A 21,379-nucleotide genomic window follows, 5' to 3' on the forward strand; every position below is an offset into this window, starting at 1 on the left:
CTGTGGAATTAAATAATGCCTCTAGATCAATATGATTATATCATCAACATTGGTGGATCTGCCAGCCTGCTGTAGGGACGAAACACCAATATCCTGCCGCCTGCGCAAAAGTAAAATGGAGCATGCATGATGGGAAATTCCATCTTGAAAAAAGTCACACGCAGTCCTTACGTGACTGCACAGCAAAGCTGCCAGAGCTCAAGGCCCTGATACTGGCACTATAAGTGTGGGGGATCATGGATCCCCCACACTTATAGTGTGTGATCCGCATTATTGTGTTCAGTCATATAATGAATACCTTCACTGCTGGGGCAAGAATGGATTTTGAGATTCTAAGGACTGCACAATCAAGCACAAGATGCTTGCCATGGGCTCATGTAATACACACATTGAGTCATCAACGTGCTGGCGTTCACATTGCAGGGAATTCCATAACTGATGAATCTGTTAAGGTGACAGATTGTACTGCTGCCATTGTTGCAAACACTCGTTATAGTACGAGAATAGCGAGAGACATCATGATGGCTGTCAATGCTGCGTGAAACCACACACACTTGTTGAAAGGCTTTCCACCCAATGGATGCACAGAGTATACCATATGCTCACATTCCAGAAGTGGCGGATAGAGTCATACCAAACATTGATCACAGATTTGGGTTGATACTAGCTGCACATGAGGGTCTGGGTTCAGCATACGCAGGAAATACTGCCACAGTTTCATTACTACAGCAGCGCTGTTTGTGGCCTGGTCTTACTAAACAAACCACAGACTTTGTCCTTAAATATGGCATCGGCCAGCAAGATGAAGGGCTCGACTATAGCATGTACACCATACATACCTCTATTAATTTCAAACAAACCTTGTGTCTATTTGGACTACTATAGCCCCTTGCAATTTAACGGGCCTACAAGTACTTCTTGGTGGCAGTGGATTCATGCTCTAGATTCCAGTGGGTTTGGCCATTGCTGTCGATTGACACCAAAACTGCTTGTCTTCAAGGGGACATACGCAATTGGCACACTACATTCCGACCAGAGCCCGGCGTTTAACTCTCGGGCTTACAAAGAAGCCATGAGAAGTTTGGGTGTGACCTTGCTGTACTCCTCCCCTTATCATCCTGAGGGAAATTTGGTAGTCAGGAGGAAAAACCATGACTTAAAGCATTCTTAAACAGATATGGTACCAGGCTCAGGTTGCAGTTTGGTCCTTCACCTGTCTGGGTCCAGAGGGCACTTCACAACATGCCAATAACATCCCTGGGTGGCCGTACTCCATATGAAATCCTGATTGGGGTTAGAATGTGGGTCCCAGACTTCTATAATGTTGTCACAGTGGCGGCAGACACACCGTTCAACATCAATGAACGTTTGGCTGTTTTACAGGAACTAAATATATTTCTTGACAAACAAAGCAACGTCCATGTAAAATGCGCAGCCATTGGGGAAGTGAAGGTTGTCCTGGCAAGATCCAGCTGGGTCCCGAAAATCGGGGATCTGGTCAGGGAAAAATGAGTGGACAAGAAAGAATTGGGGCCATCTTAAAGAGCGCCTGTTCCTTTGCTAGCAGTCGAAAGTACGAGAACTGTACTTCTTCCGCCCCTTGGTGGTCGACTAATCAAAAGGTTTGTCTTCATTGATCCAGTCAAACCACATAATATGGCCTATTCTAAACAGTAGGCCACTTGGACTCCTAGGTAGCCACCGCACTCCTCTGGCAACCATACAGGAAGTTCAGATGGAAGCTTTGATAACTAAAGAATATTCCTCTCAACAAGAGTCCAGTTATGGAACCAATAATCCATGACAACAATTTAAAGAGGGAACACCTACACTTTGGCACTGAACAGAAGTGTACTTCTTCCGCCCCTTGGTGGTCGACTAATCAAAAGGTTTGTCTCCATTGATCCAATCAAACCACATTATATGGTCTATTCTCAACAGTAGGCCACTTGGACTCCTAGGTAGCCACCGCACTCCTCTGGCAACCATACAGGAAGTTCAGATGGAAGCTTTGATAACTAAAGAATATTCCTCTCAACAAGAGTCCAGTTATGGAACCACTAATCCATGACAACAATTTAAAGAGAGAACACTTACACGTTGGCACTGAACAGAAGTGGCAAAGTGCCCAAAGCATCTAGACCAGCAAAAAAGAAGTCCAACACAGTAAAAATACAGGAGTCAAAGTCAAACATACAGGGGAAACCCATGCCGTGGGAAAATCTAAGGCAAGCCTCTGAGGCTAATAACATCACTGGGTTTTGGAAGGTGGTAAATGCCCCATTTAAAAAATATATAGGGGGAACCATAGTTGGATGTTCATATCGAGGAGGAGGGTTGGGTTAGATTTTTTCAAGATATTTTACAAAACAATGAAGGGTTAGCAAACTATGCAGACACCGTTAGCTTGGTAAAGTACTCATCCTTGACCTTTGTAGTGATAGAAATAGAACAAGTCCTGACGGGGTGCCTGTAGACATTTTCTTAACTAATAAGTTATTGTGGGGTCCATTACAGGTAAATGTTTTTAACCCCTTCCATGCTCATGACGAGCTCAGCTCGTCATGAGGCACAGTGGAGCTGTGCTGATGACGAGCTGAGCTCGTCATGAAAGAACCAAAATCACACTTTCCAGCACAGGAGGGGAAAATGCACAGCAGCGATCTGGTTAATTCTACTGTAAAATCAGGTCAGCTTACTTCTTGGAGACATTCAACATCATTCCCATTTTTAAAAAGGGGGATAGATGTATTCCAAAAAATTATAGGCCCATCTCCTTAATCAACTGAACAGCCAAACTAATAGGTCGCCTCCTACTGAATAGGCTAGAAGAATAGCTGATCCTTTTTGTGGCCCAATACGGCGTCAGTAAAGGCGCATGGGGTAGATACATCAATAATTGCCTTTATATGACAGCTGTATCGGGGAGCGACAGCAAGTGTTCGTTATGGGAAACGAGGGGAGTGTACTGGGATCTTTAATATTGAAAAAGGAGTGAGACAAGGCTGTGTTCCTGTACCGTTCTTATTTGACCTCTATAAAAATAAACTGGAATCTGCATTGTTAGAGAGGGCTAGGACACTCCTTATGTCAAGAAGGCGTCCCTCCCAATACTCCTCTATGCAGACGATGATTTACTACTAAGACCCTAGTACAGTGCACTGTGTGTGCCCAGGGCCTGTAAATCAAATGCTGCTAGTGGGCTTGCAGCACTGATTGTGTCTCCCACAAAAGCAGCCTTGCAAAAGGTTCTCAGATCTGCCATTGCAGTGTATGTGTGCAGTTCAGTACTGCCATGTTGACCTGGCAAGTGCATCACACTTGCCAGGCCCTAACCTTTCCTTTTCTTACATGTGAGTCACCCACAAGGTAGGCCCAATCTACCCCTGTGGGTAGGGTGCAGTGTACGTGAAGGGTAGGACATGTCCTGGTGTGTGTGTGGCATGTCCTGATAGTGAAATCCTGCCAATTTCATTTTTCACTATTAAAAGGATAGAATGGGAGTTTATTTATAACATCTTATAAATAAAACTTCCCATTGGTACCAGATATTTTCTTGTATTTTCTTGCTTAGCCATCCTGTGTGTCTCTGCAGGTTTGTGGATTGAATGTCCATTGAGAGAGTTGCGGGAAGTTGGATGCAGCGTTGATGGTTTTTTTGGGGGTTGAGTAAAGTAAGAATCGGGTGGGTTTACAGTCCTACAAGGTGTGCGCTCGCTAGCAGAGTGATGTGGAATGGAGGGGTTATTTGAGAGAGTAAGTAAATAAGATCATATGGCCAGAGAGAGGAGGGTGTTTCAGAGGTTCGTACACACAGCAGTGATAATTCGGGGTCCATGGGAGAAGAGGTCCTAATAAAGGATATGTGGAGATCACTTAGGTTTAAACAAGCACTGGTAACAAAAACTTTGATTGTCATTCAATGTATTGGTACACAGGAAAAAAACATATTCAATGCGTTGCTTTCAATGGGAATTAGTTTTAACGATTGTGATATTGTTTGGCTTACACAATGGTGTACCTCATAATAATGCATGTTTCATTGATATTTTCAGTTGCCTCTGATGAAGGGCTGGAATCGCCCGAAATGCATTGGGTTAATAAAATACTGCTGTTGATGGATCTTGGTGTTTGTACTTGAACTTTGAAAAGGTCCGGATGGACAAACCTGAACATGAGAAAACCTTGTAAATTGGCATGATGTCTGACGTGTGGAACCTCACACAAATTTCACCAACTTAAAAAACCATGATGAAAAGAATAAAAGGAGGATTAAATTGTTTACCCAGGATAAATTGTGCGCATAGCACTTAGCAGTGCCGTTGGTCTTGGGGGGACGAATCGCCCGACATACAGAGATGTAGTACTCAGGTGCCACGAGGGCAACGCTCCAAAACCCAGTGAGCACGCAACACAGGATGAACTTTGCGGATTAAAAGTGACAAACGATGAAAATATTTATAATAGGTGTGCATCCCCTACCCTTACAATTGCAATGCAAAGTATACCATGTTGCACATTGAAAAATTAGACCAACTACCTTTCACCTTTGCAGGGACACAGTCCACGCATTGGATAATCCATGGATAAATTACCCTACCAGTCACGACATTCCAGTTCCAATAATGTCTACATCAACCGGTAGGCAGATATGAAGCTTTGGGGAGGTATTTGTGCGATGCAGGAATGAGGACACAGAGGTTTTTCGCAGCAGTTCCGACTGTGAGAATGCTTCAAGTGAGTCCTTAAGTATGCAAGGACATTTCACTTCAAGGGGCTTGTAATGCATTGGTTGCAAATTTGTCCTGCTATCTGAAGGGTTCTCCGGGTGCCGTGATTTGCCTTGTTTTCAAGCTGCTCTCTAATGGGAGTTATTTGATGCTGAAAAATTAGGGCTGCTTTGGAATGGAAACAAGCATAGCTTATCCTGTGACAGTTAATTCCATGGTCACTGGTTGCACACAAGTACTGTTTTCGCCTGCCCACATAGTTAGAGAGGGAACACTGATGCCTTTGATAAATGTTTCCAACATATGCTTTGATTCTCTGAGCAAACTGAAAGCCATGCTTTTTCAAGAAGATGTGGCCTTAACATCTGCCAAATATACATTTGATCTCAAGGTTGAAAGGTCTACGAAACACAGACGTTACTTCATTCTAATTTCCTACTGTATTTTGGGGAGATGGTCCACCGTATCTTAAACATGTCTGATACGAAAGGAGTAGCGCACTTTTTAAAATGTATTGGCTTTGGTTGGTTAGCAACTTTCAGACAGTTTTTGGAGTTATACCAGCCTTCATACACTCCGTACTAGGAGGCATTTTTGTTGGTCTTACGCTTATCGTGCTATTTGATGTAGGGATTCTTATCTTAATTTTCCTGTTCCACAATGGACGTCCCAGTTCAAACCGGAATGGAGACAGGACTGCCAGTGCTGCTATGCCATGAGCGCATGCTACACTGCATGGCACACCTCAGCTTTGAGAACTGAATGAGCATTGATTCTTATCAAGTGGTCTCACTGTGTACTACCTATATTACTCTGAATCTCTGCCTCAGATCACAATTGATTGCACCATTGGACATTGAAGTACTGATGTACTTTAAAGGCCCATTGGTATAGTTGTTCCCAGCGTATTCCTTTGCTTCTGAACGCATTCTTAGATCCACCTTGGGATGTTTTGTCTCCTAGTAAACTGGATATTCGCTTTGCGGAATGCATACAGGATGTGGTCCCTCCCTCGCCTCAGCCGCTGCTGTGGGAACTGCATGGAATCACCTTATCTACACAAACCTGCTTCGAGGCGCGACTGTGGGATGTTGCGACTGCCACTCGAAACAAACAATTAGCTATTTTGTTTGGTGGGAACTATTTGGCCTGTTTTTAAACAAAATGATGTTTTTCCCCTCTCTCTGCACTTTGTTACTTCTGGGCAACTTGGCTTTCTGTGTGCTTTTTATTTGAAACTGTGCGTTAGCCTTTTTATTAAGAGATTACTTTTAGGTGATTTCAGAGGAGTTTTGGATATTACAGTCTTTATTGTTTTATAAGACCAGCTGTTTTTTAGATAGTTTTTAGATTGACTAATAATATGAGGAGTGGGAGTGTTGTGCCCGGGTTAGGTCTATGTAGCAATGCTGCTCATTTTTCTTACATTGTTCTCTTTTTGCACAATAACATTTTTTATGTGACCTTTTGCACATATTTAAGTGCATGAGAATGTTGGATTACTTTCCTACACATCTGGCTTCACACAACATTATAATGATGCCTAGAAGAAGTACAAGGAATTTAAAGAAGGCCTTTAAGCATGCTTTACAAATGTTGTTCTATCTTCATCCACGGGGCGACAGGGCTATCTGCATACCCTAAAAATACTAATCAGCATATACATCACAAGGAATGCTTTTTAATATAAAAGAAGCATTTCTGGGGGTTAGCAGAGGAGACACTTCAGCTGACGTTGAGGGGTCCCTGCATGCTAAGGCTTCGCCAAGCAGCTGCCTAACTACTCCATGAGGGGTATCCAGTTTGTGGGTTCTTGGCTATGCACCTACATACACTTTAAACACACAGAGTAGGGATTGCGTAGTAGGAGTACGAGTGAACAGCTAAGGTAATAAAATGGTCAAGGGCCGGGATCGAATGGAATGCAATTCACTATGGAGCGTGGAAAATTTAGGGTTTGTCTTACTGATCTTGTCCTCTTCCTTCTTGTACTTTCCGTGGAAACATTTGCGCTTTGAAGCGGGTGTTTTGGAGGCATCAAGGAGAAGATAGAGAGGCAAATAGGTGTTATGTCGTTACCAACGGCAGGCAAAATACAAGGGTTTACATTAGGGACATTTTGTCCTCATATAGCCCGTTGCTGAACCACAAGAAGGGCCCATGGGTGTGGTTGTTCCCAGTGTATTCCTTTGGTTCTGAATGCCTTTTTCGAGCCACCCTGGAATGCTTTGGCTCCTAGTAAACTAGATATTTGCTCTGCGGAACACATACAGGATGTAGTCCCTCCATCGGCAGCTGCTGTTGGAACTGGATGGAACCACCTTTGCTCTACAAACTTGCTTCGAGGTGAGACTATGGGAACATTGTCTGCTGTTGCTGGCAACAGCGATGTTACGACTGCCACTCTAAATGAAAGCAATTGGGTATTCCATTTTGTGGGAACTATTTGGCCTGTTTTTAAACAAAATTATGTTTTTTGTTGTCTTCTATCTGTATTTCTTTACTTCTGGGCAACTTGGCTTTCTGTGTGCTTACTATTTTTAACTGTGTGTTGGCCTATTTATTGAGAAATTGCTCAGATGATTTCAGAGGAGTTTTAGATATTACAGTCTTTATCGTTTTATATGGCCTGCTGTTTTTTTAGAAAGCTTTTAGATCGACCCTTAGTATGAGGAGTGGGTGTTTTGTGCCCGGATTAGGCCCATGTAGCAACACTGCACATGTTTCTTAGATTGTCCTCTTTTTGCACATCAACATTTTTACTGTGACCTTTTGCACATATTTGAGTGCATGAGAATATTGGATTACTTTGCTTACACATCAGCCTTCACGCAACATTATAATGATGCCTAGAAAATGAAGTACAAGGCCTTTAAGCATGCTGTACAAATGTTTTTATATCTTCATTCACGGAGCGACAGGGCTATCTGCATACCCATAACAGTACTAATCTGCATATACATCACAAGGATGCTTTTTATTATAAATGAAGAAGCATTATCAGAGGTTAGCAGAGGAGACACTTCAGCTGACGTCGAGGAGTCCCTACATGCTAAGGCTTCGCCAAGCCAAGGAGCAGCCTAACATTTCAATGAGGGGAGTCCAGTTTGTGACCAAGTTGAGGTCCTACATTCTGAACCACAGCAGGGGTGCCTGATGAAAGAAAACTTCCCTCCGTTGGGGGGCTTGAGACAGAGCTGGGTGGGACGTTAATCAACTTTTGTACACCGTAAATGTAAGTTGCAACCAACTCTATCTCCGTCAAGATCACTCCCATAGCACTAGATAGGTAGGATTTAATGAGGGGGGACGTGGAGGCTCCCTTATGACCTGGTGTAAATGGCTGAGGGGTGTTTCTTGCCCATGATTAGCAAATAGGTTAATAAGTCACAGGATACAAAATGTCTGGCCTACCTCGATGGTGCTGCAGGCGAGGGAAAGGGCCTTGAGGGGAGGCCCAGCCCAGCCTTGTTTGGCTGCCACAGCCACAAATGAATCCACCATTGGTGGGACTGCAGCGCACTTATGTAGCACTGAAATGGTTGCAGTTGCGGCTCCCAGCGGGACTTCTGGAACACATGGTGCCCAGCAACTTCCGACTGCAGCGGCTCTTCCCGCAAATGAGGCCCCAGTGTCAGTGCAGTACTCAGAAATGGGCAGCATGCACACCTTTTACACCATTACTAAGGGTGGTGCAGCCCTGGCTAATAGCACTTATTAAACTGGAGAAGTAAAATGAATACATTAATAAGTCTGTACATTATAACAAATAACATAAATTACTGCACTCCAAGTGCTCTTCAAATTCAATTGCCTTTAAAAGCACTTAACTGAGCTGAGCAAAATTTAATAATCGGCATAGATGTGGCACATTACATTTTGTTGGACATCATCTCTTGCTAGATGTTTTCAAATCAAACATTGGCCCCCGACAGTCAATAGGACTCTCCTAAGATTTCAAAATTGGATGTAATCTAGAATATTCCAACCAACTACCTACAGTAACAGTCAAAATAGAAAACAGACTGACCTTAGTGGCAGCATCATAATTTGCAGTTGTCCTGATGGCCTTGGTATTGCTTCCATGGCTGATCTCAGTCAAAGCAAAACATCCAAAGATCTAAGCATTCAAACAATAGTATGAAATTTGAGTCATCATACTCCATAGTTGACATCATTCAAAATGTTAAAGGCTAAACATTTTTGTTTTGAAATAAAGTTTTAGAAAACAGGTTTGTAATATAACACTATGCTTTGGAATAAGGGAAAAAAGTATTGAAACTCTTAATAAAACTATACATAACTACAATAAAATATAACTATATATATAGCTTAACAAATCAGACATGTTTTAAATGTTTTAGCAAACAATGCCAACTTTATTTTACAGTTAAAAAGAATTTTTTTAAACTCTTTTTATTAACATTGCTCAAAAGACCATTCTTTACATGAATCACTTGTATTGGTACATGATGAGGTTTAGACAGTACAGCAATAAAAATTACGAGAAAACAGGAGACTATAGATCGTTAAAAGGCTTCACCGGGTAAACTTTCATACCATGATATTTCCGTTCAACAAGTGTCTTGGCTCGGGTCCTCCCTTCCAACTGAGTTACAAAGATTTTTTGAAGATGCTGAACATTTTCCCATGACAATTTCATGTATTCACATAATCGCGAGCGCTTTCTGGGAGCCATGGGACAGACTAGTGGGTGTGATTAGGCGGGTCTGCTTCCCAAATGGCCTGGAACTGCTAGGAGCACAGTAGGCCAAGGACACCAGTCTGATCTTTTCCTGTAAGGAGTTTATCCAGTCTTAATATTTAAAATCTTAAATAAATGTTCTACTTTTTACTCATTTGGTTTGCGTATTTTACTTCGTGGTTTCTTGACCTTTTTGGTGTTTGGTATTGCTTACATACTGGGTAGACATGACTGTTGATCCATGGCCTACCAGTTGATAGCCAAGGATTCCTCTTTGAGGCCGGCTTTTACATAGTAAGTACATTACTTGGTGAGACCATGCTCCAAATTAATAATCCAATGTGTTGCATAGGGAACACACAGTCAGCACTATTTTCACCTTCGAGGCCACTATTTCACCTTCAAGGACACTACTTGCATGGCTTCCTTGTCCACATCCTTCGGGTGCTTTGAATTACTATTAGTAACAGTCGAGACTCTGGCTCCCCCAGTCACTGCTCTGGAATCAGGAGTGTTGCCCTTCCCATTGGATCATGCAGGAAAGACCAGAGCATGGTTCATGCCACTCTTCTGCAATTCGGGTCCTTGCCCTCCTCAGTTTTGCTTTCAGTGGCAGAGGAGGCAATCAAATGGGACAAGCGCAACCTTTTGCTGGAATGATAAGGGTCATTATATATTTGTAGATCAAGAATGAACATCAATCACAACCCCAGAATAAAGCTCTCTTGCAGCCATATGCAATAAGCTGAAAGTAGTCGCTATGGCTTTCTTCAGCCAATTGTAAACGTCTTAGGGTGGCTGTCCTGGAGCTTCTGATGTGTAATCAGTATGGTCCTTCGAACCATAAAAAGTCATGCATTTAAGATATCTGTTCATTCAGCAGTAAGGAAGTCTTTTAACAACACCTCTGAGGAGACAGCATGGCATGTAAATAAACTACTTTTTTATGCAGGAAAATAAATTTACTAATTCCATACCTCCATATTTTTTGTTTGCTCTACAAATTTACTGTGCCTCTCTGAACCAGTGTTCTGAACAGCGCCAGCAAAAACCTGAAAATGTAAAGAAGAATCCTTAATAAACATCAGAACATCATATATACAGGCAAAATTGTAAGTCAAGCTTCAATAAAAGGGAGTCAAGATTTGCCTTTTGGTTGGAATCCCCCTATAAAACTTCTAAATAACCCGCCTCTGTACTCTGTAGAGACACAGCAAGGCTCAAACAGAGAACATTTCTTCAGCTCTAGGGGGTGTCCATCCACATCACGTCAGGTAAGGGAGCACATACAGAGAGATGGAGGAGAAAATGTCCGGAGGAGAGTTCTGCAGGGAGATTACAAGGAGAATCAATCTGCTCCTGTACAGAGTTAGGGGCAACTTAGAGTTGCAGCCAGCCTAATACTATGCCCCTCTCCTTTCCCACAGAAATGATGGTGGTAGAAGCGCAAGAATCGGTGAGCAATATAGAACCACAGAAGACTGACCCAAGTAAACCACAGCAAGGGGTAAATTCATATAACATGCAGCGCTAGCTGCAGAGATACATGGCAGAGCTAAGGTGCTACTCAAATGGTATACTGCTATTTTTTTTAAACTGATTAAGCCTGATTTATATTTACAGTACAATTATCAATGTATTTGAGAATTGAAAATGAAATGGTTTCATTTTTCTGAAAAATGTGATATATGGAAAATGGACTAATCTATTTCCACAGTAAAAACTATTGAAACTAAATACATTTCAATTCACTTCAAGCTTTATTTTATCAATCATTAAAGCCAATTACCATAAAATACAAAAACCAAGGCTACCAAACAGTTATATAAAAACATTTGTTTTGTTGTCATCAACAATTCCTATATAGGGGGCGTGGCTTGGATGCCGCGCAAGATGGCCGGCTGATTGTGGAGCTCCGCCGAACCGGGACATCTCACCGCCGGTAACTATATGTTGCGGGAGCCGTTTTTCGTGCGGCTTACTTCTCTGAGCGTCAGAACTCACCGGGATTCTCATTGTGGTTCCTAGACGCCTCCTGCTGCTCATTTCCTGATTTCCAGCGACGCGAGTGCTGCACCTCACAGAGCATCACAGAGCCTCCATTTTGTGACGTGCCGCGGCTGACTTGAGAGCCGCGCCTTCCACATAACTATGCCGGCGTTATTTTGTTAACTAGTTTGCCACTAAACCAGGATTTCCAGTCTGCCCATGATGCCGTTCTCAGCTTCCTGCCACTGATGGAGCCTGCCTCATGGTCTTTTATTGTTTCAGCCCTTCTGTGGTGAGCTTTCATTTTACATTCATAATGGTATCCTTTCCTCAGCTGCTTTCTCCTGCCAGCTTGCACCATTTACCTTCAGCATTTATGGGAGCATTTCTTTAATACCTTTGAGCCTGCATGCGTGGACCTCACTTCATCTTCACTTTGTACGTTTCCCTGACTAAAGGATCTACCTTAGACACCATTGTAATACTTTGTTAAGGCTGCAATTTCTTAACTCTGCTGCTGTCAATTCCTCCTTTTGGCAACCCCCGGATGATTAGCGACATTTGCAAGGACCTCTTCAGGTCATTCCTGTGTGGCAGCGCTCTGTTCAGACTGCGACCTGTTTTCCTCACAACGAAGCGCACCACCGCCATTTCACGCTTCACCTGCTACCTGACATTGCCGCCTTACATTACGCCTCAATGTTGTATGCTGCGCTGGTCCCACTTCACTTGTTTTTTTTTTAATGTATTTCCCTGGAGTCGCCTGTTCCTCCTACCCACAAATCTCATCATTACTTCAGCAGAATTGACTTTATTATCTCATGGATATACATTTTGATTATATTCTCTCTCATGGTCAAACTGCGCAAGCCAACATTTATTTTTGCTCCCTCTACGGGTACCTCAGCCTGTCCCTCTATGGCTTTGGGTGCGTCCACGTCAACTATAACAATGGCTGCTTCTGCTCCTCATCGTTCCTCTTCACCTACGGCGTCCTCTTCTGAACGATTAAAGCAGGATCCTCCCTCGCCAGATAAGTCTTCCTCTTCTTCCTCCATAGATTTGATTTTAGAAGAAATTCGTGCATTGCGCCCTTTCATTGAGGAAACAAGTAAAGACATGCAACTCTTAAAAGACAAATGGTCGGTCATGGACGTCCGGATCTCCTCAATTGAACAGCAAGTTCCTGACATACAATCCAATTCCCAAAGTATTGCCTCCTTGGAAAAGACTTATCTCTTTTCAACAGCATATGGAGGATTTCGAAAATCGTAATAGAAGGAACAACCTACGTATTTATGGCCTACCTGAATCTCTTTAAGGGGATGACCCAGTCACCTTCTTCACCTCCTTTCTTCCAAAGCTTCTGGACATGCCGCCATCTACATCCATCAGTATTTAGAGAGCTCACAGACTTGGCCCACGTACAACTTCTACTACAAAACCCTGTGGTGTTATCATCCTTTTCCTGAAATTTACTGATCTTCTTTCGGTCCTTGCCGTAGCTAGGGCCAAATGTCCTGTTTCCTGGCTAGGTCAACGTGTGTTTCTGACCCAAGATGTTTCTAATGCCACGGAAAGAGTTCAGACGGAAAGAGTTCCTTTCTCTTCGACCCTCTTTGCGCTCCCTTGGGGCGCGCTATGGCTTGTTCCACCCCTGCATTTTTAGAGTTACGCACCAAAACAAGACTTGGACATTTCAATACCCTGGTGAACTCCGGAACTTCATCCTTCTGCAGACCAACGGTGGAATGGAGACCTCTTCTTCTTCTAGTGGCTGAACAAGTCTTTTGGAGCTCTTTGATTCAATTGTTGGCTGTTCTTTGATTCTTTTTGTTCCTAATCTGTGGATATCTTTTTCGTTGGTTTATTGCTCTTCTTAATTTGTCCCATGCTCTCCTATTATTCTAATTGGCTTCTTTCGGTTCTGCTCTTTTTTCTTTAGTGTTTTATCGTCTCGCAGTTCTAATTTTGTACTCATTATATATTGTATTTTTTCGTTTTTGTCCTTGGCTCTAACTAATTCTTATCTTTCTTCCCTCCTGCAGATTTGTTTTTGTATTCTAGTGTTCTCTTCATCTTGTGACATTCCTTTTGTTGTTCTATGATGTCCCGGTGCGGTTTGTGACCTCCTGCGTATTATCTGTGTCCCTGTGACCACCCAATAAAGTTTTAGTGGATCCAGAGATACGCTTTTAATCACTCACAACTTTTTCTGCACTCTGCCCCGCAGTCACCACTATCCATACGCTCATCTCTGAGGAAACACCTCAGCTCCTCCCCTCGGGGAGTCGCAGCCCCCACCTTGATGTGAGGAGGGAACCCATATGATGAAGCATGTCACCTAATGGTGAGTGAGGGTTCTTGTCCTGAAGGAATTCTCTCTTGTTAAGCATCACCGCTTCCCTGCCTTCCCCTTGTATTCCCCTCTCAGGTATGTTTTTTGCAGTCATCCTTATGGATTTGTACTGTCTCCTCTGTCTTCTTTCTCCATGTTTTTTCTCTGATGCGATCTTTCCTCTATCCCGTCTCTTCCCTTCCCCCTCACGTATTAATTTTCCCTTTCTCCTCTTTTCCAATTTTCCAATGTTTTTCTCATTAATATTTGCTTGTTTTTTTGCACTGTTTATAATTAATATGTTTCCATTGTTTATGCATTCAGAGTTGTTTCCTGGAATGTGAAAGGTTTTAATAGTCCTATCAAACGTCAGAGAGTACTTTCTCACTTATCCTCCTATAATCCTGATATTGTCCTTCTACAAGAAACCCATCTTTCTGACCTTGAATCTTTAAAATTGAAAAGGAATTGGGTTGGTACTGTTTTATTCTCCCCTTCAATTAACAAGAAAATGATGTTGCTGTTCTAATTCATAAGAAACTAATATGTAAGGTTCTATTGGAGGAAAAAGATGTTGATGGCCAATGGATTCTGGCTAAATTACTTATTAATGCAATCCCCATTACTGTGTTTAATGTTTATGGCCCTACTCAATTTGACACTTCCTTTTGGCCGTCAATCCCCAGTAAATGTATCCAATATATTGATGATTTTTTTCTTTTAGGAGGCGATTGTAATCAGATAGTTGACCCTTTCTTGGACCGTAAATCTTCTGTTCGTTTTATTCCTCAGAAACCCCACAAGCAATTTTTGGACACTATCTCACAAACACATCTTTCCGATTCTTTTAGACTTACTCACCCTGACACTTTAGACTTTTCCTTTTTCTCTCCCCCACATGCCTCTTTCTCTCGCTTAGATTATATCTTCCTCTCCTTATCCCTTTCTCAGAACCTAATAACCTCCTCCATTGAACCTATAGTAATTTCCGACCATGCTCCCATTATTACAGACTTTGACTAGCTTCCTCCTCCTTCGAAACCTTCCAGTTGGCGTTTTAATTGCTCTCTCCTCTCTCCTGACTGACCCTAATTTTTCCTCCTCTTTCCGTTCTTTCATTACTGAATTCTTCCACTTCAACTCTGACCCCCAGATTTCTTCTCATGTCCTTTGGGACTCTTTTAAAGCTGCAGCACGTGGATTCATCATTGATTTTGTCTCTAAGAAAAAGAAACAATTTGCTCAGAAGCGTAAAGTTGCCTTAGCTCATATAAAGAGTCTGGAATACCAGTTCTATACCTCCTCTACTAATCATATGTTAGCTGAATTGCTCCAAGCGAAGATTGCCTTTAACAAACTAACTACTGACTCGGCGTCCTCTTTTCTTCTTCGTAGTAGTGCGCTTTATTATGGTGGGTGTAACAAATCTGGCAAGCTCCTGGCTAATTATCCTAAGTCCCGTAAAGAGCGTACTTTTATTGAATCCATTTACTCGCCTGATAATGTTCTCCTTTATACTGATAAATGCATTCTAAATCAATTCCAATCGTTTCATACTACTTTGTATACTCCAGAATCCCCTCCTACTCCCTCTCTTCTTCAGTCTTATTTTGACACCTTGCCTAAACCTTCTGCCCCTCCACTTAACTTTTCAGATATCGAAGTAGATATTTCCTTATGTGAAATTTCCACGGCTCTATCCACGGCAAAACCCCAGGTCCTGACGGTTTTCCGGTGGAGTTTTATCTTCATTTCTCTGACCTTTTGTTACCTAAACTTCTCTCTCTTTTTCGTTACTTTTGCTCCTCGGGTGTGGCCGAGGGTACCTTTCAGGGCGCTACTATCTGCCTTATTCCCAAGGAGGGTCGTGATCCGAAATTTTGTAAAAATTATCGACCGATTTTGCTAGTTAATGTAGATTACAAACTTTTTGCTAAGCTTTTTGCGTTGCGTTTGGATCCTTTCATGCCCCATTTTATTGATAAAGAACAATGTGGTTTTGTAAAGGGTTGTTTTTATTCTGACAACTCAAGACTTTTTCTAAATGTTCAGAATAAAGCCTCTTCTCTTTCTATTCCTTTAGCCGCAATTTCCGTGGATGCTGAAAAGGCTTTGATAGAGTTGATTGGTCTTTTTTATTTGCTTCCCTAAAGTGGCACGATTTTGGTCCTACATTTATTTCCCTTATATCTTTATTGTACTCCATGCCCAAGGCCTCAGTTCTTGTTAATGGTCAACTTTCCTCTTCTTTTACCCTTCAACTTGGGGTTTGTCAGGGTTGTCCTCTCTCCCCTCTTCTTTTTGTGTTAGCCCTTGAACCCTTTCTTCAGCATACAGCCCCGACCGACAGTTCGTGGGTGTGTAATAAGTTTCCCAGAATAGACAGCGACAACAGACTATCGAATGTTGCCGAGACAACCATTATTCGTATTTACTCGAGTATCAAAGATGGCAAAATTCATCTCTATTACTAAGTGGGTTTGGTTAGATTAATAATCTCAGAGTAACCGCACTTAATGTTGCCAAACCTCCGACATTTAGACTTGAATTAATCAAGAAGTCAGCATCGACAGGGGGACTCATATGGAATAGTCCCAGTGACTAAAATTGATTAAAAGCCTCGAAAAAGGGGACAATTTTCAATTTCGAGCTACTGGCAAGGGTGTACTCATGGGGTACCGCATAACCCAACAATGGGCATGGAAATAGAAGTTGGACTAAAGCCATACGCCATCTTAGGAAAGGACAGACTTACGTATTATGCCATGGGTTTCTAAAGATACTCCAACAGAATGGAACCAAATGATCGATTGCAACCATTAATTCAGTCAAGTTCAAAATTCAAGGGCTAAACCACTCCCTTCTTCTTCCCCTCTACTTGTAATTCTTGCTACTCTTCCTAAGGCCTCTCATATTTATCGCTTCTTTTCTGCTCCTAATCCTGATCGTACCAAGACTAAGCTAGAGTCTTCGCGGGAAGCAGACTTCGGTTGTTCTTGGCCTGTTCCTCTTTGGGACAAAGTATGGGCCAAAGCCCTAAAAACCTCTTGTTCTGCCTCCCTCACCCAATCGTTATTTTTCCTGTATCATAGACTTTACATTACTCCCATCTCTCTCTCTCGCTTTACCTCTTCCTCTGACTCAAAATGCTGGACATGTGCTGCACCTGATGCTGACCTTCTTCACCTTCTCTTTTTCTGTCCCTCTCTTGATATATTCTGGAAGTAAGTCTGGACTCACATTTCCCGTATTTTTCAATTCTCTATTCCTTATTCCGTTACTCTTGTGTTCTTAGGGAGTCTCTCAGATTCTTTAGATCTCCCCCCACACTCTATTGGCGTTTTTGACCTAATGATTGCCGTGGCATTTCAGCACATTACATCTAACTGGAAATCCCTCACCAAGGTTTCCGCACGCTGTTGGTGGAATTCCCTTTGTCATTTTCACAGACTCGATGTGGCTTTTGCCTCCTCTTGTAAGCCTTCTCGTAATGTTGAACTTTATTGGTTGCCTCGTACCTCATATTTAAATCACTCCGCTCGCCGGAGGTATGCCTCTCTCTCCTCACAAAATTTTAAGCCTCCCTGAAGTGTCTGTACTCTCTCCTACTTGTTTTTTATTTTATCGTAGTTCACAATTTACTTGCTCTAGTTCTTGCATTATATCTGCTGATGTCATATTATAGCTTGTACCTTTTTCTTTAATAAAGCTTTCAAACTTAAAAAAAAAAATCCTATATACAAATTTGCAATTCATAGTTTGATAACACTGTACACATTTACAATAAGCAAGAAGATATAAAATCATCTGTAAAACATTGGCCATTAAAATCGATAAGAAATATAATTTATATATATATATATATATATATATATATATATATATATATATATATATATATATATATATATATATATATATATGTTTTAAAAATCAACTAGTCCTTTAAGTCATTCTACAAACTTCGTAATATATCAAGAATAGCTTCTCTGGGTTTGATCATACTACATCACTAACAGGAGATGGGTCATCCATGGCAGTCACGCTGACCCCAGTGATCTGTTTTTTAACAAGCTTTGCACGAATTCTCCAAGACCAACTCAAAAATTTAGCAATAGCTATAACAAATAACTCATTTGTGTTGGTCATGAGAATACGCAGGGCTATAGCACTCAACCGTGTGCCCATTTGGAGACAGATTTGCTTTAGCCATACTTTACAAGGAATTTTGTATAATGGGCAGACAAATAAAATGTGTAGTACCATTTATCCTGCTCTTTACAATACAAACATTTACTATCACACGTGCTCGGCCATTTTCGGGTGTAAAAGTTAACTTTAAGACTGCCGACCCTGAACTGGAAATATAATCTCCTGTCGCTGGGTATAGGCATAAAATCCCAAACATTTTCAAATTTGGGAGCAGTCTTATGCTCCACAAATAAACCAGTCAAAGAATTAGTCATAGTAGAATGTATGTGCTCTGCTTTTACCATCGACCAGTATGCCTCCTTGAGTTCTTTTTGGATGGGAACTGGTTACCAACCAGCTCTTCCCACAGGTAGGTAACCAATGCCTATACCAGCCAACATGATTTTAACCCTCCGAAGCCAGACAACCATACAGGATCTATCAGCCTCCACTACGTCCTTCACAGCCATTGCGTAATCGATAAGCTCCGTGGTTGACCATATTCGACGCCAAAATGCAATGGGTCTAAATCGTACTTCCTCCACCGACAAATTACATCCCAAATCAGATAACAAAGGAGTTAGTGGAGTGCTTTGTGGTAACCCAGTTAAAGCTCTCAGAAATATATTCTGGGCTAATATCAGGAGAGAAAGATCATTGAAACCCCAGAGCTCCACACCATACATTATGGAGGACCTGACCTTGGTATTGTAAATCTTGATTGCCGGGCCTACATGCTTGGTATGCGAGAGAGGATATTCTTTTAATAAAATCCCTGCTAGTTAGCTGTGTTTGAGGGCCATAAGATCTATATGATGTTTCCAGTTTAGTTTTCTACTCAGGGTAACCCCTAAGTATGTGAACAAATCTGCCTGTTCTAATAACTTCCCATCCATGGCTATTCTTCCTTTGACTGCATGCTGCTTATGCAGGACCATAAATTTTGTTTTGTCTACATTGATCATCAATTTGTGATCACAGTAAAATACCTCAAAGCGCCTGAGTGCCCTATCCAACCCTACTTGCGTCTCTGATACAATCAGGGTGTCATCTGCAAACATAAGTAGCGGTATTTTGGTGCCAGCGAGTGAAGGAACGTCCGTTGGCTATGTTTGAAAATAGTTTACAGCCCCGTTGATAAATAGAGAACATAAAGTTGGGGCTAAGACACACCTGGCGCACCCCTTTGGGTGGCTGGAAACCGTGGGGTAACTTCTCCTTGGGTACCCCATCGGACTTGTCCGTAGTTATCATTGTGCAGTCTCACAACCATATATAAGAGTTCACTGAGGTATAGTTTGTAAAGAAAAGCAGAAACAATCAGCCTTCCATCTGAGGTGCTAAAGGTGTTTTTATTTATGTGCCAATAAGTACAACTTACTTGCCCTTGTGGCGATACTTCTCGTGACATATTACCCCTCAGCCCCGTGTTTAGGTCTAGCCTAGGCAGCGCTTGCGCTAACTCTTCGGGACATGGTGTATCTAGATATGGGCATGATGCAATGCCCTCCATTTTGATGAACTAGCTCCTTTTACTGTCCTTCATAAATGCCTCTTTTTGTTTGGTGAATATGCTTATTAGTCCCATCTTTTGGTCTTTTGTAACCTCCTATGAGGCCGACCCTTGTCATATGTATAATTTCACTTGTCTCGTTATAGCAAGTGCTAAAGGAACTTCATCTTTACTTGTCTAAGAGCAGTTCATGTGAGAGCACTCTGTGTTTGCACTCCTCTGAGCTTTAAACAGGGCAGTAATTCTTATCTCTTTGCATTTGCTGTTCAGGGCAAGACTGATATCAAATGTCAGACATGGTTTCCCCGAGGGCACATGTTTTTTTGTGTTTATCTACACTTGCCCGGTCATCTTCTGTTTTACTTTTTGGATACTGTTACTTTTGTTGACATATTTTTGAGTTTCTTTCCCAACGAAACCCAGCAGGCAAACAATAGGGTTTGGCAGGAGTGTATCCCCTGTGATAATACTCACCATGTCACAAACAGTCGCCCAAAAAGCCACTATTCTAGGACAGGACCACACTAGGTGTGAGAAAATGGCCTCTGACCCCAAGCAGCTCAAGCAGCATGGGTCTGCCGTCAGTCTTATTTTGGGAAGTTGTGTTGGTGAGCAATAGGTTCTGTGCAGGTAGTTAAAATGTATCAGCTGCAGTCTGTAATGGGAGATAGTTTCTTTATTTGGGCAACGCAATATTGCCATTAGTTTCTCTGTTATCGTAGAGCGTAGATCTTTTCCCCAAGCCACCTGGGCCCTCGAATCGTCAGTCGCTGATGCATTGTGCATCAATAGGTATAAACGTGTAATACGTTTGCATGGTGAAGCAGTTGTGTATACGTATTCCAAAACAGTGAGTGCGAGCGGGGGAGGGGGCGGGGGGGGAGGGAATATCTCACAACCGTGTGCTCTGATTTGGTAATATAGCAGTGTATCTGAGACTGGGACATTTCTTGATACTGCGCACCTCTGCGCGTCTGGCAGCACCTTTGTCCCGCAATGGTGGGACTAAGGGGTTATCTATCATGGATGCAGAAGGTGCGTATAGTATCAGTAGGCTGGCACGTTTACGAAGGCCATCCCACGCTCCTCAAACACTACACAGTGCTAATCTTACCGTTAGCAGCTTTATAATGTTGGAACCCCACGATTGTCAGCGGTAGCGTTTGATCGTGCTCGATCGCTAAGTGGGGCTGGAAAGGGGTAGGATAAAGCCAGTAATGCAAAAACTGCACTTTAGTGCATACTGCATATAGCTACATGTTTGGAGCTCCTAGACAGTCTCGCCTGCATCCTAGCACAGGTTTCTGGCTATCAGCCGTCATCAGCCCAGATAGCTTGACTCCAGTGGCATAGTGAGCACGGGATGCACGTACATACACTCTACTCAATGCAACATAAATACACTCCCCATAATACAACACAGTGGCACGTAATTACACGCCACATAATTAACCTGCACTCAATGCAACATACACTTCAAATACCACTCAGTGCCGCATAATTACACACCACATAATTACACTCTACTGAATGCAACACAAACTCCACCCAATACCACTCAGTGCCACATAATTGTATGCTACATAATTACACTGCACTCAATGCAACATACACTCCAAATACCACTCAGTGCCCCATAATTACACGCCACATAATTACACTGTAACCAAGGCAACATATCCTCCAAATACCACTCAGTGCCACATAATTAAACTGCACTTAATGCAACCTACACTCCAAATACCACTCAGTGCCACATAATTACACGCCACATAGTTACACTGCACTCAATGTAACATACACTCCAAATACCACTCAGTGCCACATAATTACACTATACTGAATGAAACACACACTCCACACAATACCACTCAGTGCCACATAATTATATGCTACATAATTACACTGCACTA

The 21,379-nt window shown here is 42.2% G+C and overlaps 1 protein-coding gene across 2 annotated transcripts in view; it reads right to left on the reverse strand.

Moving 5' to 3' along the window:
- ACOX3 (acyl-CoA oxidase 3, pristanoyl) overlaps positions 1 to 21,379 on the reverse strand; it is a 474,351-nt gene that overhangs the window by 292,472 nt on the left and 160,500 nt on the right. For both annotated transcript variants that reach the window (XM_086964140.1, XM_086964139.1), the window contains exons 4-5: positions 10,413 to 10,487; positions 8,761 to 8,850 (exon numbers count right to left, since the gene is read on the reverse strand). In XM_086964140.1, coding sequence (XP_086820266.1) covers positions 8,761 to 8,850; positions 10,413 to 10,487 — 165 coding nt within the window. The remainder of the gene's footprint in view (positions 1 to 8,760; positions 8,851 to 10,412; positions 10,488 to 21,379) is intronic.

The sequence above is a fragment of the Lissotriton vulgaris genome, chromosome 3_2, assembly GCF_964263255.1.
Source record: "Lissotriton vulgaris chromosome 3_2, aLisVul1.2, whole genome shotgun sequence".
In the NCBI taxonomy this organism is placed as follows: domain Eukaryota; kingdom Metazoa; phylum Chordata; class Amphibia; order Caudata; family Salamandridae; genus Lissotriton; species Lissotriton vulgaris.